This window comes from Natrix helvetica (assembly GCF_964273705.1).
Source record: "Natrix helvetica genome assembly, chromosome: 1".
Classification (NCBI taxonomy): Eukaryota; Metazoa; Chordata; class Lepidosauria; order Squamata; family Natricidae; genus Natrix; species Natrix helvetica.
In genome coordinates this window covers 134,808,669-134,827,262 of record NC_138548.1, presented here as the reverse complement: position 1 = coordinate 134,827,262, position 18,594 = coordinate 134,808,669, and the positions used below count along the sequence as shown (strand labels likewise).

The 18,594-nt window shown below is 36.7% G+C and overlaps 1 protein-coding gene across 9 annotated transcripts in view; it reads left to right on the top strand.

Moving 5' to 3' along the window:
• SEMA5B (semaphorin 5B) overlaps positions 1-18,594 on the top strand; it is a 532,760-nt gene that overhangs the window by 315,182 nt on the left and 198,984 nt on the right. For all 9 annotated transcript variants that reach the window (XM_081938785.1, XM_081938788.1, XM_081938787.1 and 6 more), the window contains one exon: positions 6,482-6,690. In XM_081938785.1, coding sequence (XP_081794911.1) covers positions 6,534-6,690 — 157 coding nt within the window. In that variant the 5' untranslated portion in view covers positions 6,482-6,533. The remainder of the gene's footprint in view (positions 1-6,481; positions 6,691-18,594) is intronic.

Below are 18,594 nucleotides of genomic sequence, written 5' to 3'. Positions count from 1 at the left end.
CCTCGCAACTGCAATATACGTTCAGAAGTGGCTTTTGTGGCTAATGGGGTTTGGGCTTCCAGCCCAACAGCCCCTGCCACTTCTGGACATCTATTGTAGTCGCGAGGAGCGCGCAATGTACAGCAGAGGCAGGAAGGTTATTGGCGCTTCCGAGAACCCTCCTGCCTCCGCCGGTTGCCCAGCTGGCACTGCCCCGCGCGCGCACCTCCTCCTCCTCCCTCCTCTTCACTTCCCAAAGGCTCTTCTCCTTACCGGAGCTTAGCGGGAGCCATGTAAAAGGGATGGGAGGAAATATATTATTATTATTATATATTATTATTTCATGATGAGAGGTGAGGCTCTGCCTCCCCTGCCTCCCCTGACTGCACATCCCTGGTTGATCTATATAATAATTCATTGTTCTTGAATGTTGAAATGGGAGACTTCAAGTCTCTTCAAACAGACACTGTTTGTCAACACGTTTTGCTTAATGATCTCTTTAAATTCCTAGTTGATTTTCCACATTAAAACAGTCTTGCACTTTGAGGAGCATTTAAATAAAGAAGCATTGTGTTTCACCTACTCCCCCCCCCTTTCCCTAAAGAAACCCTATAGAATTTCCATATTTTTCTATTATATTTGTTTGTAGCTATACAGTATTCATGTGTTGCATTTTAGAATTTCATTGTCTTGGGCCTTGCATTGACAAAGCACTGTTATGCTCACTGCCTCTCTAGATTACTAAGTGTGTACAGAAATACTGAGGACTTTGATTGAAGGCTGCAGATGGCACACCTCAGTAGGGAGTTAATCTTGATGGTCCAAATCTCTCCTTCTGATTTTGTGTTGATGTTGTTTATGAGCAACACAGTAGTTTTTGAATATGGTCCTTTTTCAACTTAGGAGAAACTTCAGCATTAAAAAAAAATCTGAAAGGACATAATTTCAAACTCTAGCTATGAATTCTTGTCAATCTCAGAAAATTCAGCTTGCCCTGAGTAGTAGAGAGGAACAATTCTTTTCATAACATAATTGTGTCAGGGATCAATTTCACTTGTATAAGTAGTCCCACCTGAATTTGCTTGACAACTAATTTCTGCAGCGTTATTAATTCATTTTGTAAAATATAGCAAGAGTTTATACCTGCAGGTTGGACCTAATCACTTTCCTGAAAGAATTACTGCCATATTCAAAAACTGCTCTGTAGAACCAATCAATTAAACAGTCCTATCTTCATGTTTTGAACCTGAAAACACGAACTTAATTTTGAATGCAGAATTTTTTCTCATTAAAGGAATGCTTCTTGAAGGAAACATTGTGGTTAGCAGAAACATATTACTTATTTAGCTTTTCTGTACTATTAATGAGCACATGGGCTATAGTGTCCTGACAGGAAGCCCTGCAGAACAGCAGTGTGTCATTGTTCCTATAATTGTCCCCAATCTTTTGAAGTTGATGCTTTAGGAATATATTGTTAGCTGTCCTTGAATCCTGAGAACACCAAACATGCTGAATTTAGTGGCGTTCATTGACTAAAACAAAAATAAAGTAGTAGAAAGAATAGTGTTCTGGTGTAATTTCAAAGTCCTAATTGGAAAGAATTACTAAATGTGAAACTTTGGTGGGGAATTAGTGAATACAATTATATTGATAGCAAAGTGAATCATCTTTTTTTCAGAGTTTCTAACTTCTGCAATATTTTCATGGTTTGTGTATGAAAGGAAGGATCAGTTATCACTCTCTGGGGATTGAGGAAGTAATGTGGTTTTGGGCTAGATGTGTCTGTTTCCCAGGGGGACAAATATTTTGTGTAATCCAGGGGAATCCAATGTGTGAATGCTTTTACAGTATATTTCTTTTCAGTCTGTCCTGATGATAGCACAGAAATAAGATATGGCAATAAGAGAAAAGTAGAAGAAACCATTTCTGTTGTTCGGACTGGAACAGCTTTTGTCGGGATTCAGGCATGCCTCCCTTGGCTTGAAGGGAGAAGAGATTTAACTTTTTTATAGAAGTATTTTTCAAAAATGGTGTTTAAAATAATTGAATTAATGTAAGAGGTTGGATATGGGATCCTGGTTCACACTGCAGATATCCAAGCATTTTGGTGAAGTTGGAAAGATATATTCAAACAGGTTCAGATTAATGTAATTATGCTTATATAATTATTTGTCATATACTGGCCATGAACATTATAGTTCTTTTATGAGAAAGACTGAATAGATGAGCAGTATTTAAAGATTATTGTAATTATATTTTTAAGATGGATAGAATTAATTAATACATGGTTTGGATATTCTTAGCAAAATGGAAAAGGAAATGACTCTCTCCAGAGAGAGTGGGAAAATTATACACAGCATAAAATTCTACTGTACAAGATCACAAATTATAAAGAAAACTTGACAGCCCCAGATTACAAAACCCTAACATTAAAAAATGAGATATAAATATTCTGTGTTTGAGGTAAAGTAAATAATTAAAAAGAGAACAAGAAATTACTGTTAAAAGTTGCTTCAGAAGGAACAATAGAACTTTAATTAAATTAATGACAATGATATCCATGCAAATGGTGGTGCTGATTAAGAAGAAAAACTAAAGGGAATGCTGAATTGATAATTAGTGGTTTAAAATATTCAATGTACTTAATAATGATGGAATACTTTTATTTTTTCCACTAGTTGAACTTTTGTATAATTGGACATTTATTTATTGGTAAACATTATAAGTGTGTTAAAAGTGAATAATCAGTTTGAGTACTGTTCTGAGAATTTTTATACAATTTGCATAGTAATTAAATTGTATATTCCATTAATCCTGATTTATTATAACCATGGTTTGTTGAATGAATCACAGTGGGAGTCATACAATACACAGTGTCCAAACCAGGTTATATACTACTTTTGTTGATAGGTTGTAGATTACTTTTCCTGTTGCAACTTTTAAAAAAGGATGTCCAAAATGCCCCAAAGGAAAAGACCATTTTTTGCATTTAATTTCAATTTCTTCAACGGTATTTTAATCTCAGTTGTCTGTTATTCCTTTTGGGAATAACAGAATTTTATGATCACTTTCAACCACATTCAAACTTGTCACCAATTTTTATCTCAGATGTCTGTTATTCCTATTGGGAATAACAAGAAACATCTTGCATGTACAATACACATTAAATAGACTACTTTTCATAAGGTCTTTTTAAAATAAATAGAACTGTGGGCAAATAAAAAAACTAAGAAAGGAAATGAAGAAGAGGAGATGTGAGATTGAAAAAATAAAGTGAAGAAAGGTATCTTCAAAATGCTGTGCGAATGCCAAAAATCATGGTAGTATTCTAATAGTAGGAGATTGAGCATTCCAAAAAATAGAGAATAATGCTTGAAAATAAGGCAGACAATTGTTCTAGTTTTGCAAATGGGAGTGATGGCTTTCTAGCGTAGGTTTAGCTCTCAGTCATACCTGAAAGTGATAATTAATATATAAAAGAATAACCAGGTAATTAGCTTGGCTATCCATTTTTATTTCATGTTCTGACTTTTCTCCATCTTTATATTGATCAGAGTATTTATTTGTTTATTAGATTTTTATCTTAGCTTTATTGTTTTATAAATAACTCAAGATGGTGAACATACCTAATACTGCTTCCTCCTCCTATTTTCCCTGCAATTTTCCCCTGCTTTGTTCTTACAACTGTTTGGAAGTAGAGCAAAACGTCAAGAAGGTGGCTTATGATGATGAGTTTATTACCTTATCATCATTCATCATCATTTTAGCCATTGTCTACCCACTGGAGGATGGTGGCCATGTTTCCAACCAATATGGTCTTGAACTTTCTTTTGCCAATTGGGTCTGCAATATTTGCTGATGTTGTTGATCCATCTTTTTGGGGTCTCTTTCGTGGATGCTTTTTACTATACCACCATTATTTCACAATTGCTTTCCCTTGATTTACAACCCACTTCAAACCACAGGAATTCCTTGCTTAATTTTAGTGGTTGGTAGCATCAGACTTGAGCTCCTGTGGTGCCTTGTTATATAGGCATTTTCTTTGATACAGCTTTCAGAGGCAGTAGACCTTCACATGGAGAACTTCTCATTTATTGAGGTGTGTGACAAACTTTGAACAACCTACATTACTCCACACCGTCTTCTGAATTCTATTTAAAGCAAATTGATAATGATTCTAACAGTAATGTGAAGAATCTCCAGGGTTAAGATTTTTTTAATTAAAAAGCAAGTGATTTGAAATATAATGCAAAACTGAATCATAAACCTTTTAAAAAAGTGCTCCAACTAAGTATCATTTCTTGTTTAAAAAGAAATCTAATTGTCTTTGTTACTGGCACAATATATTCAGCTGAATAGTGTACACATTTTATCACTTTTGTTGGTCTTTTTGGCTCAGTAGGTAATGTTGCAGATCACAGCTAAGTTTGTTAAGTTGAATAATGGTTCGGACTTCATGTAAAGGGAAACTGCAGTTTCCTTAACCATAGTTTTAGTAAATCACTATTGGCTATATTCATCCAACATGATAAACTGTAAATGGTGATTTTCAAACCTTAGGAGCTTGGTTTACACAATACCCAAATAAGCCCTGTTCTAAATGAATTAATGTATAAACTTGGTGTTAACTAAAGCTTGAATGATTTTCCAGATGATTTGTGTTTGGAACAATAATTGAGAACCTGATGGTGGATTGAATGATTTCCCAGTAACGAACAAGGTGATATCCAGGGAGGTTGTGTTTTCCACTTCTCAGCATTATTTATTAGCAAAACTGATATGAAATCTTTTTCCTTTTTCTTTTCCCAGTTAGCCATCCTATTCATACAGTGGATGAATACACTTATATATGTGTCACAAATACCACTGGATAGCTCTGAGGTATTACTGGTGACATGTTTGAATGGTGTTGATTGCTTTATGACTGTTTTGTCTGAATGTTATCTAGCATCGCTGGCACTTGTATGCATGTTTTAAATCAGTTTGCTAACACTTACCTCATAGAAACCATTGATATTATAGCAACCTTCACTTGAAAGTCCTGACTATTACAATGGTTTCCATGCTGGCAGCTCATTGTCCTGGTGAACAAAATTGCCAATTGCCATCATGGGTGTCTCCTTGCAGGATTCCTGTTGTGAGGGCAGGATATTCATATTGTACAGAGGCGTTTTGATTTTCTGCATTAGTCTCACAAACTCTAGACTTTGCAAGGTAAATTGCACTAAGCTCTACAATGGGTCTTCATGCAAGTACCGGTATTGTCCTGAAAAAAACTGGATAGTCTTCAAGTGAAGATTATTTTGTTTAAAGTCTTTGATACGGGTGAAAAGTGTTGGTATCCTTAAAAATTCCATGTTTTAGAGCAGTGTTTCTCAACCTTAGTGACTTTAAGTCCTGTAGACTTCAACTCCCAGAATTCCCCAGCCAGCTGGCTGGGGGATTCTGGGAGTTGAAGTCCACAGGACTTAAAGCCGCCAAGGCTGAGAAACACTGCCTTAGAGGGTGAAACTGGTGACCTCAGTACTCTTTTGTACTCTGGCAAAAATGGCATTCATTAATATACTGCTGTAAGTAACAGATACTTTATTTATTTTTATCCTGCCTTTATTATTTTTATAAATAACTCAAGATGGCCAACATAAATGATACTTCTTCCTTCTCCTATTTTTCTCCACAACAACCCTGTGAGGTGAGGTGTGCTGAGAGATTGCCCCAAGGTCACCCAACGGTTTTTATGCCTAAATTGGGACTGGAATTTCGATCCTTGTTTCTAGTCTGATCCCTTAACTGCTAAACCAAAAGTAGTTTTTCTATTTTTCCCTTTTGTTATAAAAAGATGAGGGAATGAGTTTAAAATAGAGAACTGTTTGGCTCATCACTTACTGGAAAACCACATTTGATAGTGCTTCTGTAATTATTCTATTATTCTACACTGCAGTAACTGTAGTAATAGATATGCTCTCTTTGGGTAGGGTGGTTTCCCCCCCCCCCTGAATACAAAATGCTGAGTTTTGAAAGAGAGGAAATTGAATATTCTATCAGCAATATCACACTTTTGACAGAATGAGTAAGCATTTGGAATGTGAGTCCAGAAAATAAGTGAATATATTTCACTTCATCCCCAAATTAATTGTATTTTATTTATTTGTTTGCATAGCTTGTATGTTGCTCCAACCTAAACTAACGTTGAAAGGCTTACATATGCTATTTATGTAAATAAGATTAAAAAGTAGAGACTTTAGGGCACAAATAACAATAATACAAAATACAGTGTCATTGATAAATAAGACTTTTCATTCATTAAACTCCAGAAAGGGACAGCTTACAGTATTTGTACCTCATCCCTAGTCTCTTTCTTAAACATTTCCATATATTGAGAATTTTAATATCATTGTAAAGCATTAATGTTCCTGAGAACTGGCTGTGTAGGATGTAAAGCTGATTTAATTCGTATCATTTTTGTAAGAGGCCCTATTTTTTTTCCCCTTTAATGATTCAGGTATCTTCGAGAGACCTAATTTGGATGCCGTATCTGTAGCACATCTTCAGTCATGGCTGTTTCAGGACCAAAAGCTGTTCTACTGTCATTTGCGAGCCTTTTCCTCCTCACATTTCACCTCTCTGCGGCACACAGGATTCCTGACTACGCTGAAGAAGACGAGGAAAAGCAGTGTTCCAGAAGAGAGCACCCTATGATTTATTTCGAAGGTGAAAGATCTTTCTTTTTTAATTCTTCTGTCCTAGTTTGAGAAGTGGCAGTTTTAGGTCACTATGGATTGCAACCTTCAGTAGCCTTTCCTGTTATTTCAATTACAATTCAATTTTCTAATGAAGTGCCAGAGTGGCATACTCTGTCTTGTTTTATTACAGACATTTTCTTCTTCAGTTCTAAAAGGGCAGAACTTGCTCTTTCAAAAATTATACCATTCGGATCTGTATTTCGCTGTAGAAAGTTAGCTTCCCTGCTTCTTTCATGAAATAGTGCCTATTTAAAATCTGGATCTCTGCTGCAGGGAGTAATGAACTAAGATGATTTCTGCAATGAAGTTGGTTCGTTTATGTATTACTTTTATATCCTGCCACAGTCTTACGGGACCTGGTGCTGTGGGAGTACAGAAGCCACTCAAACTTACTTACTTACTTACTTACTTACTTACTTAATTAATTAATTAATTAATTAATTAATTAATTAATTTTAGTTATTTGTCAACAAGTACAAGGAAACAAGTATGAAAACACATGAAAAAATGGCACAAATAAATGGATATAAATAAGCAAAACATAGCCACAAACACATAAAAAGAGTACATATAAATCTGGACAGTAGAACAGGGACGGTAGAAATGCTGCTGTGCTTATGCACGCCACCTTAGGGACCTCTTAAGAAATGTGTAGGGTCCATGGTAGACAGTTTAAGGTAAAAGGTATGGGTGTTAGAGGAACAGTGTTAGGTAGGGTGTTCCACACATTTACTACTCTATTGCTGAAATTGCTTTTCCTGCAATCAAGATTTGAACGGATTACATTTAGTTTGTATCTATTATTATCCCTTGTGTGTTATTGCAGCTGAAGTGAAAGTAGTCATTAACAGATAGGACGTTATGGCAGATTATCTTGTGCACTAAGCTCAGGTCGGAACGTAGACGGCGTAGTTCAAGGTTATCCAGGCCTAAAATTTCGAGCCTGGTGGTATACGGAATTTTATTACGAGCAGAGGAGTTGAGTACTCTTCTTGTAAAATACCTCTGGGCCCTCTCTTAATGTTTTAATGCCCTAAATGCAGTATGGATTCCAGGCAGGTGACCAGTATTCAAGTATAGGTCTGGCAAAGGTTTTGTATGCCCTAGTTAGCAGCAGAGCGTTACCAGAGAGAAAACTATGTAAAATAAGGTTGACAACTCTGAATGCCTTTTTGGCAATGTTGTTACAGTGAGCTCTGGGGCTTCGATCTTTTGAAATGAGTACTCCTAGGTCTTTGACAGAGTGTGGATCATCTTTTAGATTGTTGTGCCCAGCTTGTATTTGATGTTCTGATTTTTATTGCCAATGTGTAGGACTGAGGATTTGTTAGCAGAGGTTTGGAGTTGCCAATTGTTTGACCATTCAGATGCATTGTTTTGTACAGTAGTATAATTGCCTGTGGTGTTAAATAGTTTTACGTCATTGGCAAAGAGGACGCAGCTGCTTATAATATGAACACAAAGGTCACTTATGTAAAGTAGAAAGAGTGTTGGTCCTAGAACGCTGCCTTGGGGAACACCACTGTTAACTGGTGAAGGGTTAGATATAGTGTTTCCAATTTTGACATAATAAGCCACTAGGTAAATTTATGACCTAGAGTTATGCTGAATGTCTGGGATGGAACACCTGGTTTTGTGATGATAGAAGAGGGAGGGGAAGAATTGTGTGTTTTTATGATTTTAATTTTTTAATAAAAATCTTAACACGCAATTCTTCCCTCTCGCCATCACAAAACCCAGTGTCCCATTCCAGGCATTCTCCAGAAAGCAACTAAGTTCTAAGGTCTTAAGCTCTAGAGAAAGATCTTTTCAAAGGACAAGTCTTAGCCTTCCACACCTTCCGAAAGTGAGGGACTTTTCCAATTGCTTTTCCTGGGAAAATCAAACTGATTGGGCCAATTCTAGCAAATGAACACCGCCTGGAAGCTAATCTGATGCCAAGGTATAAATCATGTCAGTTAAAGCATGAATGTGTATATGGGGTGGAGCATCTAATTGCACTTAATCGTCTGGTCTACCAAACAAAACTAAGCAGGATAGATTTTAAAGGAAGAACACCAAGGCTATAAGAACTGTTCCTTAACGTTGAAAAAACACCTTAAAAGAAGATCATGATAAACCATTTTATAGTGAACACTGAACACTTATTAGACTCTATCCATATAATTACCAGAGGTCAAGCTTGCCTTGTTTGTATATTTTATCAGCATGTGTGGTGGCAAAGAATACTGATAATTAGGATGAGCAAGGAGGTTTGCACCTGATGCTGTTTGGTAAAATGAATATAGAATCAGCCATCAGTTATAAACTGGAGGACAGCAGGGCACTGTTGTAAGGCACCATAAAAATAATATTTCCTAAATTTTAGCAGTTATATAGTATTTTAAATGTTTTCTCCCCAGCTACAAAAAACTAAACTATTCCTTCTTTCTTGTAAGGAAGGAGAGAAAGAGACCCGATGTTTAGGCTGTTACATCAATGCTGATCAGTTTTACCTAAATGGCAAGCTACAGTTCTTGGCTGGTGCAAAAAATCTTATAGATCAGTTTGCATTTTATAAAAGGACATTTTCTTTTGGACTCACTATGTAACAGGTGAATGTATGACCTAGAGTCATCTTGAACATAGCCTTCATTTCATAAAATGTTGCAACCTATCCTTTGGTGATTTTCATCTGTTTAGTATGCTGATATTGTTATTTCTACAAATCCATTTTGAAATGAATTTCTCAAATAGTGAATTGCTAATTTTGCTTTTTGCTTGACACATGTGAATATATCTGTGATTATTTGATCCTCTATTGAGAACAAGTAACTTAGTTTCTCTCCATCTTTTTGAGAATGAGAAGTTACATCTTGATATACCATCTGAATCTTACCTATGGGCATGTGAACTGTTTCCATTTCACAAATGTCAGCAGCTTTTTCTTTTTACTTTAGTTCTTTTATCCTATTTTTTTTTTAATGGATTAAATTAAATTAGTGACACATTTACTTCTGTATAAAAACATTTTGTTCCTAACTTTAATTTTCTGGAACCAGGAAAACTTGATTTTTAGAATGGCTTATTAAGTCACACCATGTGCTTTATTAGAGAAGAGTAAAAAAGCAAAACTTATTGTAAGATTAATTGTAGGGGGGAAAAACTATGTCTGGTTCTTTAAACAAAAAATGTACCCATTCATTTGTTGAAACAAAAGGCAAGGCTTGTCAGCTTTGAGTTATCCTAAGACTATTAACAATGTGGCTTAAAAGGGTTAATTTAGAACAGATACTCCTTTTACTTGTATTAGTTTTATGCCTCTAGTGAACACTGTACTGCTTTCTATTATTGTTGATTGGATTGAGCATGTTTTGTAAATAGCTTCTTAGGTATCTGGAGTACCAATGGAAGTGGGTAATTTCTTTAAAATAAATGCATAAACAAACCAGTACAAGCAACTCATGCAATTTCAAAAGTAGTTGTTAGAACTATTTATAGAGGCACAGTTAAATTGTACCTATTTGTAGCTTTCATAGTTACATGCTCTTTGCTGTACTTTCATGGTAGATAGATATATGTGACGTATTAGATGTGGTTTTTTACATGATCTTACAAATTTGTTGGAAGAATTGCAACAAGTTGCTAAAGGAATTAACTGCAGAAATCCAATGATAATTATCTGAGCAGAAGGATTAGATAATAAATGTATCCAAGTAATAACATTTGGTAGTCATTTTTTCCATAACTTGTTCAAAAACTAATTTGCACTGCTATTGCAGAGATTTTCTTTGCGTCTGAGAAAGTCTTTACACCTGTTTCATTGTTAATTAAAATATAATGGTAAGATTTCTATCAATAAATAATATTATCAGGTGTTTCACATCCTTTTATAAATCCAGATTATGCTGCATGGATTATGGATAGTAATACCTTCTGTAATATTCATGTCAGAGTAACCATCAACATCTGCATCTGAATTTGTATCTAACAAAGATATGGGATAAAATCTTCCGTAATTTGTGGGACTTCTTCCTGTATTAGAATAATTGTTATATAAACCTCATAATCCCATGATTGAGGCCCTTTTCTCCAAAGACTCAATATATATCTCTTAATATCAGAGCCAAGTTTTTCTAATATTTTTATTCCATTCAGGAGGTATATAGTTGTCATTGCCTTATTTGTGTCAATTATTCCCTTCAGAATTACAGAATTACAGGAGATAGCTAACTCCCTTGAATTGGTATACAAAATGATTGGAAGATTTATTCCATTTAAAAAAATCTATCCACTAAGACAGCGATGGCAAACCTTTTTTGGCTCACGTGCCATAAGTGGGGGGAGCACAGGGGGTCATGTGCGGGTGTGCCACACCCATAATGCAACGCGCAACCCCCCCCAGTGTGCATGGGCGCACTACAGGCGCAACCCCCCATTTTTACATGCTTTTTTCCCCAGGCTCCAGAGGCTTTATAGGAGCCTGGGGAGGGCAAAAACAGCCCCCCGACCCCCCCGACACCCTCTGGAGGCATCAGGTCCCTGAAGCTTTCAGAGCACTCAAAATGACCCTCCGAGCAAACCGGAAGTCACTTCCGGTTTGCTCGGAGGATCGTTTTGAGCGCTCTGAAGGCTTCAGGGACCGTCCGGAGGCTTCCCTGATGCCTTCGGAGCACTCAAAATGACCCTCCGAGCAAACAGTCACTTCCAGTTTGCTCGGAGAGTCGTTTTAAGCATTCCAAAGGTTTCAGGGAAGCCTCCAAATGGCCCCTGAAGCTTGGAGAGTCGTTTTGAGCGCTCCAAAGGTGTCAGGGAAGCTCATGAAGTCTCTGGGGGTGGGGGGTGGGGAGGCTCTTTTCGCCCTCCCCAGGCTGTTATAAAGCCTCTGGAGCCTGGCGAGGGCGAAAAATGTCTTTAAAAAAGGTGAACTCAGCTGGCCAGCATGCGCATGCGCGCTTGCCAGCTGACAGGGCAGCGCCTCGCGTGCCCTGACAAATGGCTCTGCGTGCTACCCTTGGCATGCGTTCCATAGGTTCGACATCACTGCACTAAGATAACATTATCCATTTGTAGAGGATAGTGCCATTACACTATCACCATTGCGGCTGAGAGTATTACTAAATCTTTCATGACTTTCTGGTCAATTAAAAATAATAATTTTGAGTCACCACCTGACCAGCTGTAATTTATTGAGTGGGGATTCAAACAGGGGTGATATTAACCAGGTTCTGATCAGTTTTGAGGAACAGGTAGTGGAAATTTTGAGTAGTTCAGAGAACTGGTAAATATCACCTATGACTGGCCCCGCCCCCATGTATTCTCTGCCTCCTGAGTCCCACCTCATCTGGAGGGAATGGGGATTTTGCAGTAACCTTCCCCTGCCATGCCCACCACTCCATACCCACAGAACCGGTAGTAAAAAAAATTGAATCCCACCACTGGATTCAAGGATAGGATAAGTTGGAAAATTTTCTTCTCTAGCTTTTTGCCCAAGGGCCTCCTGGTAAGCAGATACCTGAAGAGATTCCATGTAACTGGACCTAAGGATTCAGGTCCATTGCCTAGGAAACTGTAGAAGGGTAAAAACCAGTGAATAAAACTGGGAAAGAATATTCAGTTTAATCATGTGAGGAATTTTGAAATTTCTGTTCAGTACAAGATGCTCAGTTGGATGATATCCTACTTTTGCTCTAACCTTTGTCTTTCTATGTCTGTCAGTATTTACATATTGTTGAGTTCCAGGTTTGAAATGCAGATGTCAGCCTCATTAACTGGTTGCATTTAAATTTTACTCTCATATTGCTGTTCCATTGCTTCTATTAAAAATACAAATTATATTCTTGATTTCTGTAGCTATGAGTTTGAAATCCAGCGCTGTATACTCCAAAACCATTTGGGCTAGGTAGCCCTGATTAAAAGGGGAAATTTGAAGCCATTCTTTAAATGCTGATTCCTGGGGAAAGAGAGAATCCTTGTAGTGTCCAATCCAGAATTCCAAGTGAGGGAAACATCTTCCCATTTGAAAACAATTGGCGATTATGTAACTTTTTACCTGGGCAGGATATTTTCACCAAGGGAGAGCCCACCTGGACATTCCAGGGTTCAAGAAGACCAGATATGAGTATGAAGATCCCTTGGAGACTGATTTGGGTGTTGATTTGGGTCTTGACACTCCTGTCACCAGCTTCTAACTCCCTTTCTTTTGCTACAACTTTCCTTCATTCTTTGAAGGAGATGGAATTTAGCAAGACACACCATTAACTTCCTGGAGGTTTCATGTCTTCAGAATTTACTTTGCTTTGGCCTGTACTGATTTAAACCAAAGAAAGAAAGAAAAACAAAAGAAAGAATACAGCAAAACAATAGCAAAGCTTCTTATTCATGGGTTTTGGTGTAAGAGCGTGTATGTGTATGTGTACCATTTTTTGCAAATTAGTTAAGAATTTACTATTTTTCACTGTAGCTGATAACACAATCTGTACCTATAAGATACTCATTAATAAAGTTGCAAGGCTTCAATTTTATGGAATTTTGTGTTGGAGCAAAGATCGGGGCAATTCTTGATTGTTTTCACCTTTGCTGCTGATCTGTATTTATTGTGATGTTATTTTATGTTTTAACAATCGTTAAAGATGGGGGAGGGAGGAAATCTAAAAATAAATGAAATATAGTTTTTCCATAAGTTTTACTTTTGCATCATTATTTTTTTACTTTGTTTTTCAAAATATGCACGACTGCAGTTTGCAATGAAAAAGCATGAGCAATCTGTCCTTTTTTTCCCCTGTGCCGATTAATCATGTGCTTTTAGAGCTTGTCTTAAAAGAATATCTAAAAAGGACTTAAGCTGCTTAAAAGTGCTGTGGGGCATTCCTACATGTCAATAACTGTGCATAGCACTAATTAACTTGCTAGATTGTCAGGTTCTTGGAGAGACTGTTCATTTTATTTAGAATTTGTTAATTGAATTTTATTTGGTAATTTCACTTTTGGCTACCCTTGTTGCTTGATAGGGTGAAGATAATTCTTCTATTTAAGGTAGGTAGCAGAAACATAACATGTATTTTATGAGCAAATCTTGTTTAGAAGGAGATAGATGATCTATCAAACAGAGGTGCGCGTGTAGGTGCAGGACTGATTTTTTAAAAAATAAATAAATAAATAAAGTTCTCTGCTAGCTATTATTGGTGAATTGCTACATTTCTGTACTTGTTTACTAGTTAGAAAGCTCCACTGAAACAATTGTCTTAATTTTGAAGCAAGCATAGATAAGATTACCGATAGAAAGGTATAGGGGGCATAGTATATATATATCTCCTGTGGTCTTCAGGATATAATATTAGTGATAACCAGATGAACGTGGGGGTGGGGGTGAATGTGTGCAACTGAATGGATACATCCTTGTAGTTTTCTAGGCAAGATTTTGGTTGTGGCTTGCCATTGCCGCCTCCTCCTTTGGACGGAGAGAGTTTGACTGGCCCAAGGCCACCCAGCTGGCTTCATGCCTAAGGTGGGATTGGAACTCTTGGCTTCCTGTTTTCTAGCCTGGTGCCTTGATCCCTACACTAAACTGGCTGACTTAGAAGTCTGTAATATACTGTGCAGAAAATTATAATGCATAAGCAATGCGTCCATATTTTGTTCCAGAAATAAGTGCGGATACAATAAAGTTTTCATAGGTACCCATCTTTTTGCAAACATTTCAACTCTTCTTATATATGCTCAATTTACATTGCTATATAGCAGGGGTGTCCAAACTTGGTAACTTTAAGACTTGTGGATTTCAACTCCCAGAATTCCCCAGCCAGCATGGCTGGCTGGGGAATTCTGGGAGTTGAAGTCCACAAGTCTTAAAGTTACCAAGTTTGGACACCCCTGCTATATAGCAAACCTTCCTTTTTTCCATTTTATTTTTTACAAAAGGTGTCAAGACTTCCAATGCTGTTTTTAATGCAAAAGCTGTTGTAATTTGGAAGGGGGAAAGCTGTGCTTTAGATGCTACCATGTTTCCCCGAAGATAAGACAGGGTCTTATTTTCTTTTGACACCCCCCCCCCAAAAGTGTTTGGCTTTATTTTCAGGGAGGTCTTATTATTTTTGAGGTGCAGGATGCAGCGAGCGTGGTCCCCTCTTGTCTGCTGTGTTGTTGCAACATTTTGGGGGAGGGCTTATTTGGGGGGGGGGAGGGTTTGAATGCCAGCAGCAGACAAGATTCTCATGTTCATAGCACAACTTAAACCAAACACAATAAAGCAGTGCTTCTCAGCCTTGGCAACATTATGCTGTGTCAACTTCTTTTAGGACTGAGAGAAAGTGACTGGCTCAAGGTGCTTTAAATTGGGATTTAAAAAAAATCCCATAAATGCTTTTTCAAAAGGCACCTGGACTTTTGTTTTTCAGTTTTTCAGAACTGGAGAAGCTTCTTGGATGAGAGGCGAAACGTCTTCAAGGAAAAACAAAGTCCAGTTGCCTTTGGACAAAGCACCTTTGGGACAACCATAACCTGGATGACTGAGAATCTCCCTAGATAGATAGATAGATAGATAGATAGATAGATAGATAGATAGATAGATAGATAGATAGATAGATAGATAGATAGATAGATAGATAGATAGATAGATAGATGATAGATAGATAGATAGATAGATAGATAGATAGATAGATAGATAGATAGATAGATAGATGATTTTAAACCTGCAAAAAGCTTGTGCAGGGCACAAAGTAGGGCAGAGTGTTCATCACCCTTACTGTGGATTTGTGATAGGCTTGTTTTAATGATCGGGCACCATTTTGCTTAAATGCAGAAAGTCTGTTGGGTAGTATAAGAATTGGCTGATTTGCGGCTTTGCCTTATTTCTTTATTTCTGTCCCTGTTGGTTTTTTTTACACAATAATCAAGTCAGCCTAACAGATGGATGAGATTGCCTTCAAATATAACCAGTCAAAACCGAGTTATTCTTTCATCAGTCAGAAAAATATTTTCAGTTCCTGCCACCTTACTATAAGTAGTGATTTTTGACATGCAGAGTAAGCTGGAACAGCTGTCATCCAATAAGCATAGTTTCTTTTCCTCCAGAACCCATAAGAGAAGCAAGCGGAAAAAATGTATGTGAGCTCCATGCTGTGAGCTTTATTCTTTTCTTAGCCTGCACTGAACAATAGACCACAACCTTTGCCTTTGATGCTTTGAAAACTTCACAAGTGAAAAGGAACTTGGTGACAAATAAATGACTGAGAATCATCAACCACAGTAGGGATATGTTTTACCATGTGGCAGGCAGAAAGAAATCCTGAGGCATTTTATTACAGATTTTCAAAACCATATGGAATGTTGTTAATATGAAAATAAAATTAAAATGAAAGAAAGCTGGTAATCCTTCCATGGTTGGAACCACATCTGAAACCATTCTATGTGACTTTGGAAAGTTGGGAGAATAATTTTTTTTGGCAGAAAAAAGTCAGCAAGTTAGAATAAAAAATTCACTAACATGCCAATATATAATAGTATTTTTCAGTGTCTATCTCTGAGATTATTCACATACTTACTTATTAAATTTTATTTATGTATTAAATTAATTTGTATTATTATATGGTTTGTCAAACAGTCTGCCAGATGTTTAGATTGGATTTGACATTTTTATCTATATATTGAGTTGGGTAGATGTCTAGTTGTGTTAAAAGTATTATCGTAGGATGTAAGCTATGGTGAGTAAAGCTGCCTTTTGCAATTGACTGATGGTGTTCAAGTGGTGTTCCAGATGTTTTGGGATTGAACCCAAGGCCCCTATTACTATTGGTACGATCTTTGCTTACTTTTGGCACATTTGTTCTACTACATCTGTTTGAAGGTCTTTGTATTTTGTGATTTTTTTTCCTCCAGTTCTTTTTCTTCTATTCTGCTGTCTCCAAATACTACCATGTCCACTGTCCAGACTTTTTTTTGTCTTTCTTATCAACAATTGTTAAGTCACGGGTGTTAGGTGCCAAGGGCCTGTCTGTTTGAATTCTAAAGTCCCAGAGCAATTTGGCTTCTTCATTTTCTAGTTCTTTCTCTTTTATGGTTCCACAAGTTCTTGCTTCCAGGAAAATGGTATTCCTTACATATCTTCCAATGCACTATTCTTGCTACTTTGTCATGCCATTGTAGTTAGTCGGTGTGAACTTGCTGCAACTAACCCGGTGATCTACTGTTCCTTCATTTCTTTTCAAAGACCATGTTTGCTGTCTATTGCTGTCTTCTCAATTCTGGCTTTGTATTCATTTATTGTTAAAGCTTGGTCTTGTGCTGCCAGAATTAATTCCTTGGTCTGTTTCTTCAATTTTCTGGCTCTTAGCCATTGCCAGCTCTTGTTATTATTTGCTTTGCCTGCTATTTTTTTTAAAAATGTACTGGCCATGTAATACTTTTTCTTCCCATGTCTCTTTTCTGTTCATTATGGTCTGTCACAACCAACCAGATGTCCATACTGTATTTGACATTTTTGTCCACTTATCAAGTCCTTTCCAAGGACCTGGGATAGGCATATGTGGGTATTTGATGGTGTCAGAAGTATTGTTTCAGTAAGCTTCAATAAGCTGTTCCGAATAAATTGCCTTTTGCAATTGATGGATGGTGAATTTGTCAATGATGATGGTGTTCAAGTGGTGCTTCAGTGTTATTATTAATTATTTAGCATAAACTATGATGTGAGCTGATAGAAATAATTTGGCAAGTTGAGCAAGGGAGAACTGTAGAATGAGATAAATCTGGGGAAACTGTCCTTCATTCACAAAATCCCTCTCATGCAGAGAATTAACTGCAAGCTAGAAATTTTAGGGTGAGCATTTTTAAGAAAGGAAATGCTTTTGGGGAATAAAGTATTTCAATGATCAGAGCCAGTAGACTCCAAGTAGGGATGGGGAGAAGAAGCCAGAAGGGGAATCAAAAGGAAGCTAAAGTGGAAACACGGGGAAAAGAATGAATGGTAAAGTTAAGGAAAGGGAAATGTGAGTGATCACACTGCTTGTAACTGAAAAAGAAAGAGAAAACAATAAATCTGGAAGTCATAAAAGATAATTCCCCTATAGATACAGTGTATATTGGACTGCAGAAAATTTTATGCTGGTTTTTCATGAAATATGGTTCGTATAATGGATGTCAGTTCAATTATTGGCTGTATTAGAAATGTAATAAATAGTTAAAACCTGAGCCTAGATTTGGAATGCTTAATATAGCCTTATTTTGTTGCTGCCTGCCCATATTGAAAAGAAATCTTTAAAAAATGTCAGCAGACCACAGTTCCAATGAGTGGAAGATTATTTTCTATAGATTGTGTAGATCAAGGCAACACGTATCAATATTTTACATGTTTAATATTCAAGATGAATCCCTCTCATTGAATAAAGAAAAATTAAGGATGATCAATTATGTGATTTGATTCAGGCCATAAACTGGGGATAATAAATAAATAAGTTAGCTAATCAGACTTAGTGGAACTGAGAAAAATATGAATAGGATTTTATTGGCATGTAATTCTGTATAGTTTTATAGAAACCAATCTTGGCTGCAAAGGAAAAAAAAGCTGAAAAGTAAGCTTTTTAGCATTTCTTGTGTGTATTATATCCATTCGATTTAAAAAAATTATAAAAAGGATTACTATTATGTGCTCACTTATCTGGAAATAAACGTATACTTAGTTACTTCTTAGTTACTTTTAGGGTTCACATTGTAGGATTGCATCAATGAAAACTGCTAGAAGAATGTGACCACAAAATACTTCAAGATATTGTGAATTTTGTTTAGGGAACATTGAGATTAAAAGTTTAATGCTTCATTGTAATATGTACATTTTGTCATTGGAAACACAAAGGAAAAGTACAGACTGAGTCAGAATGCAATATTAGATTGAGGCTGTAAA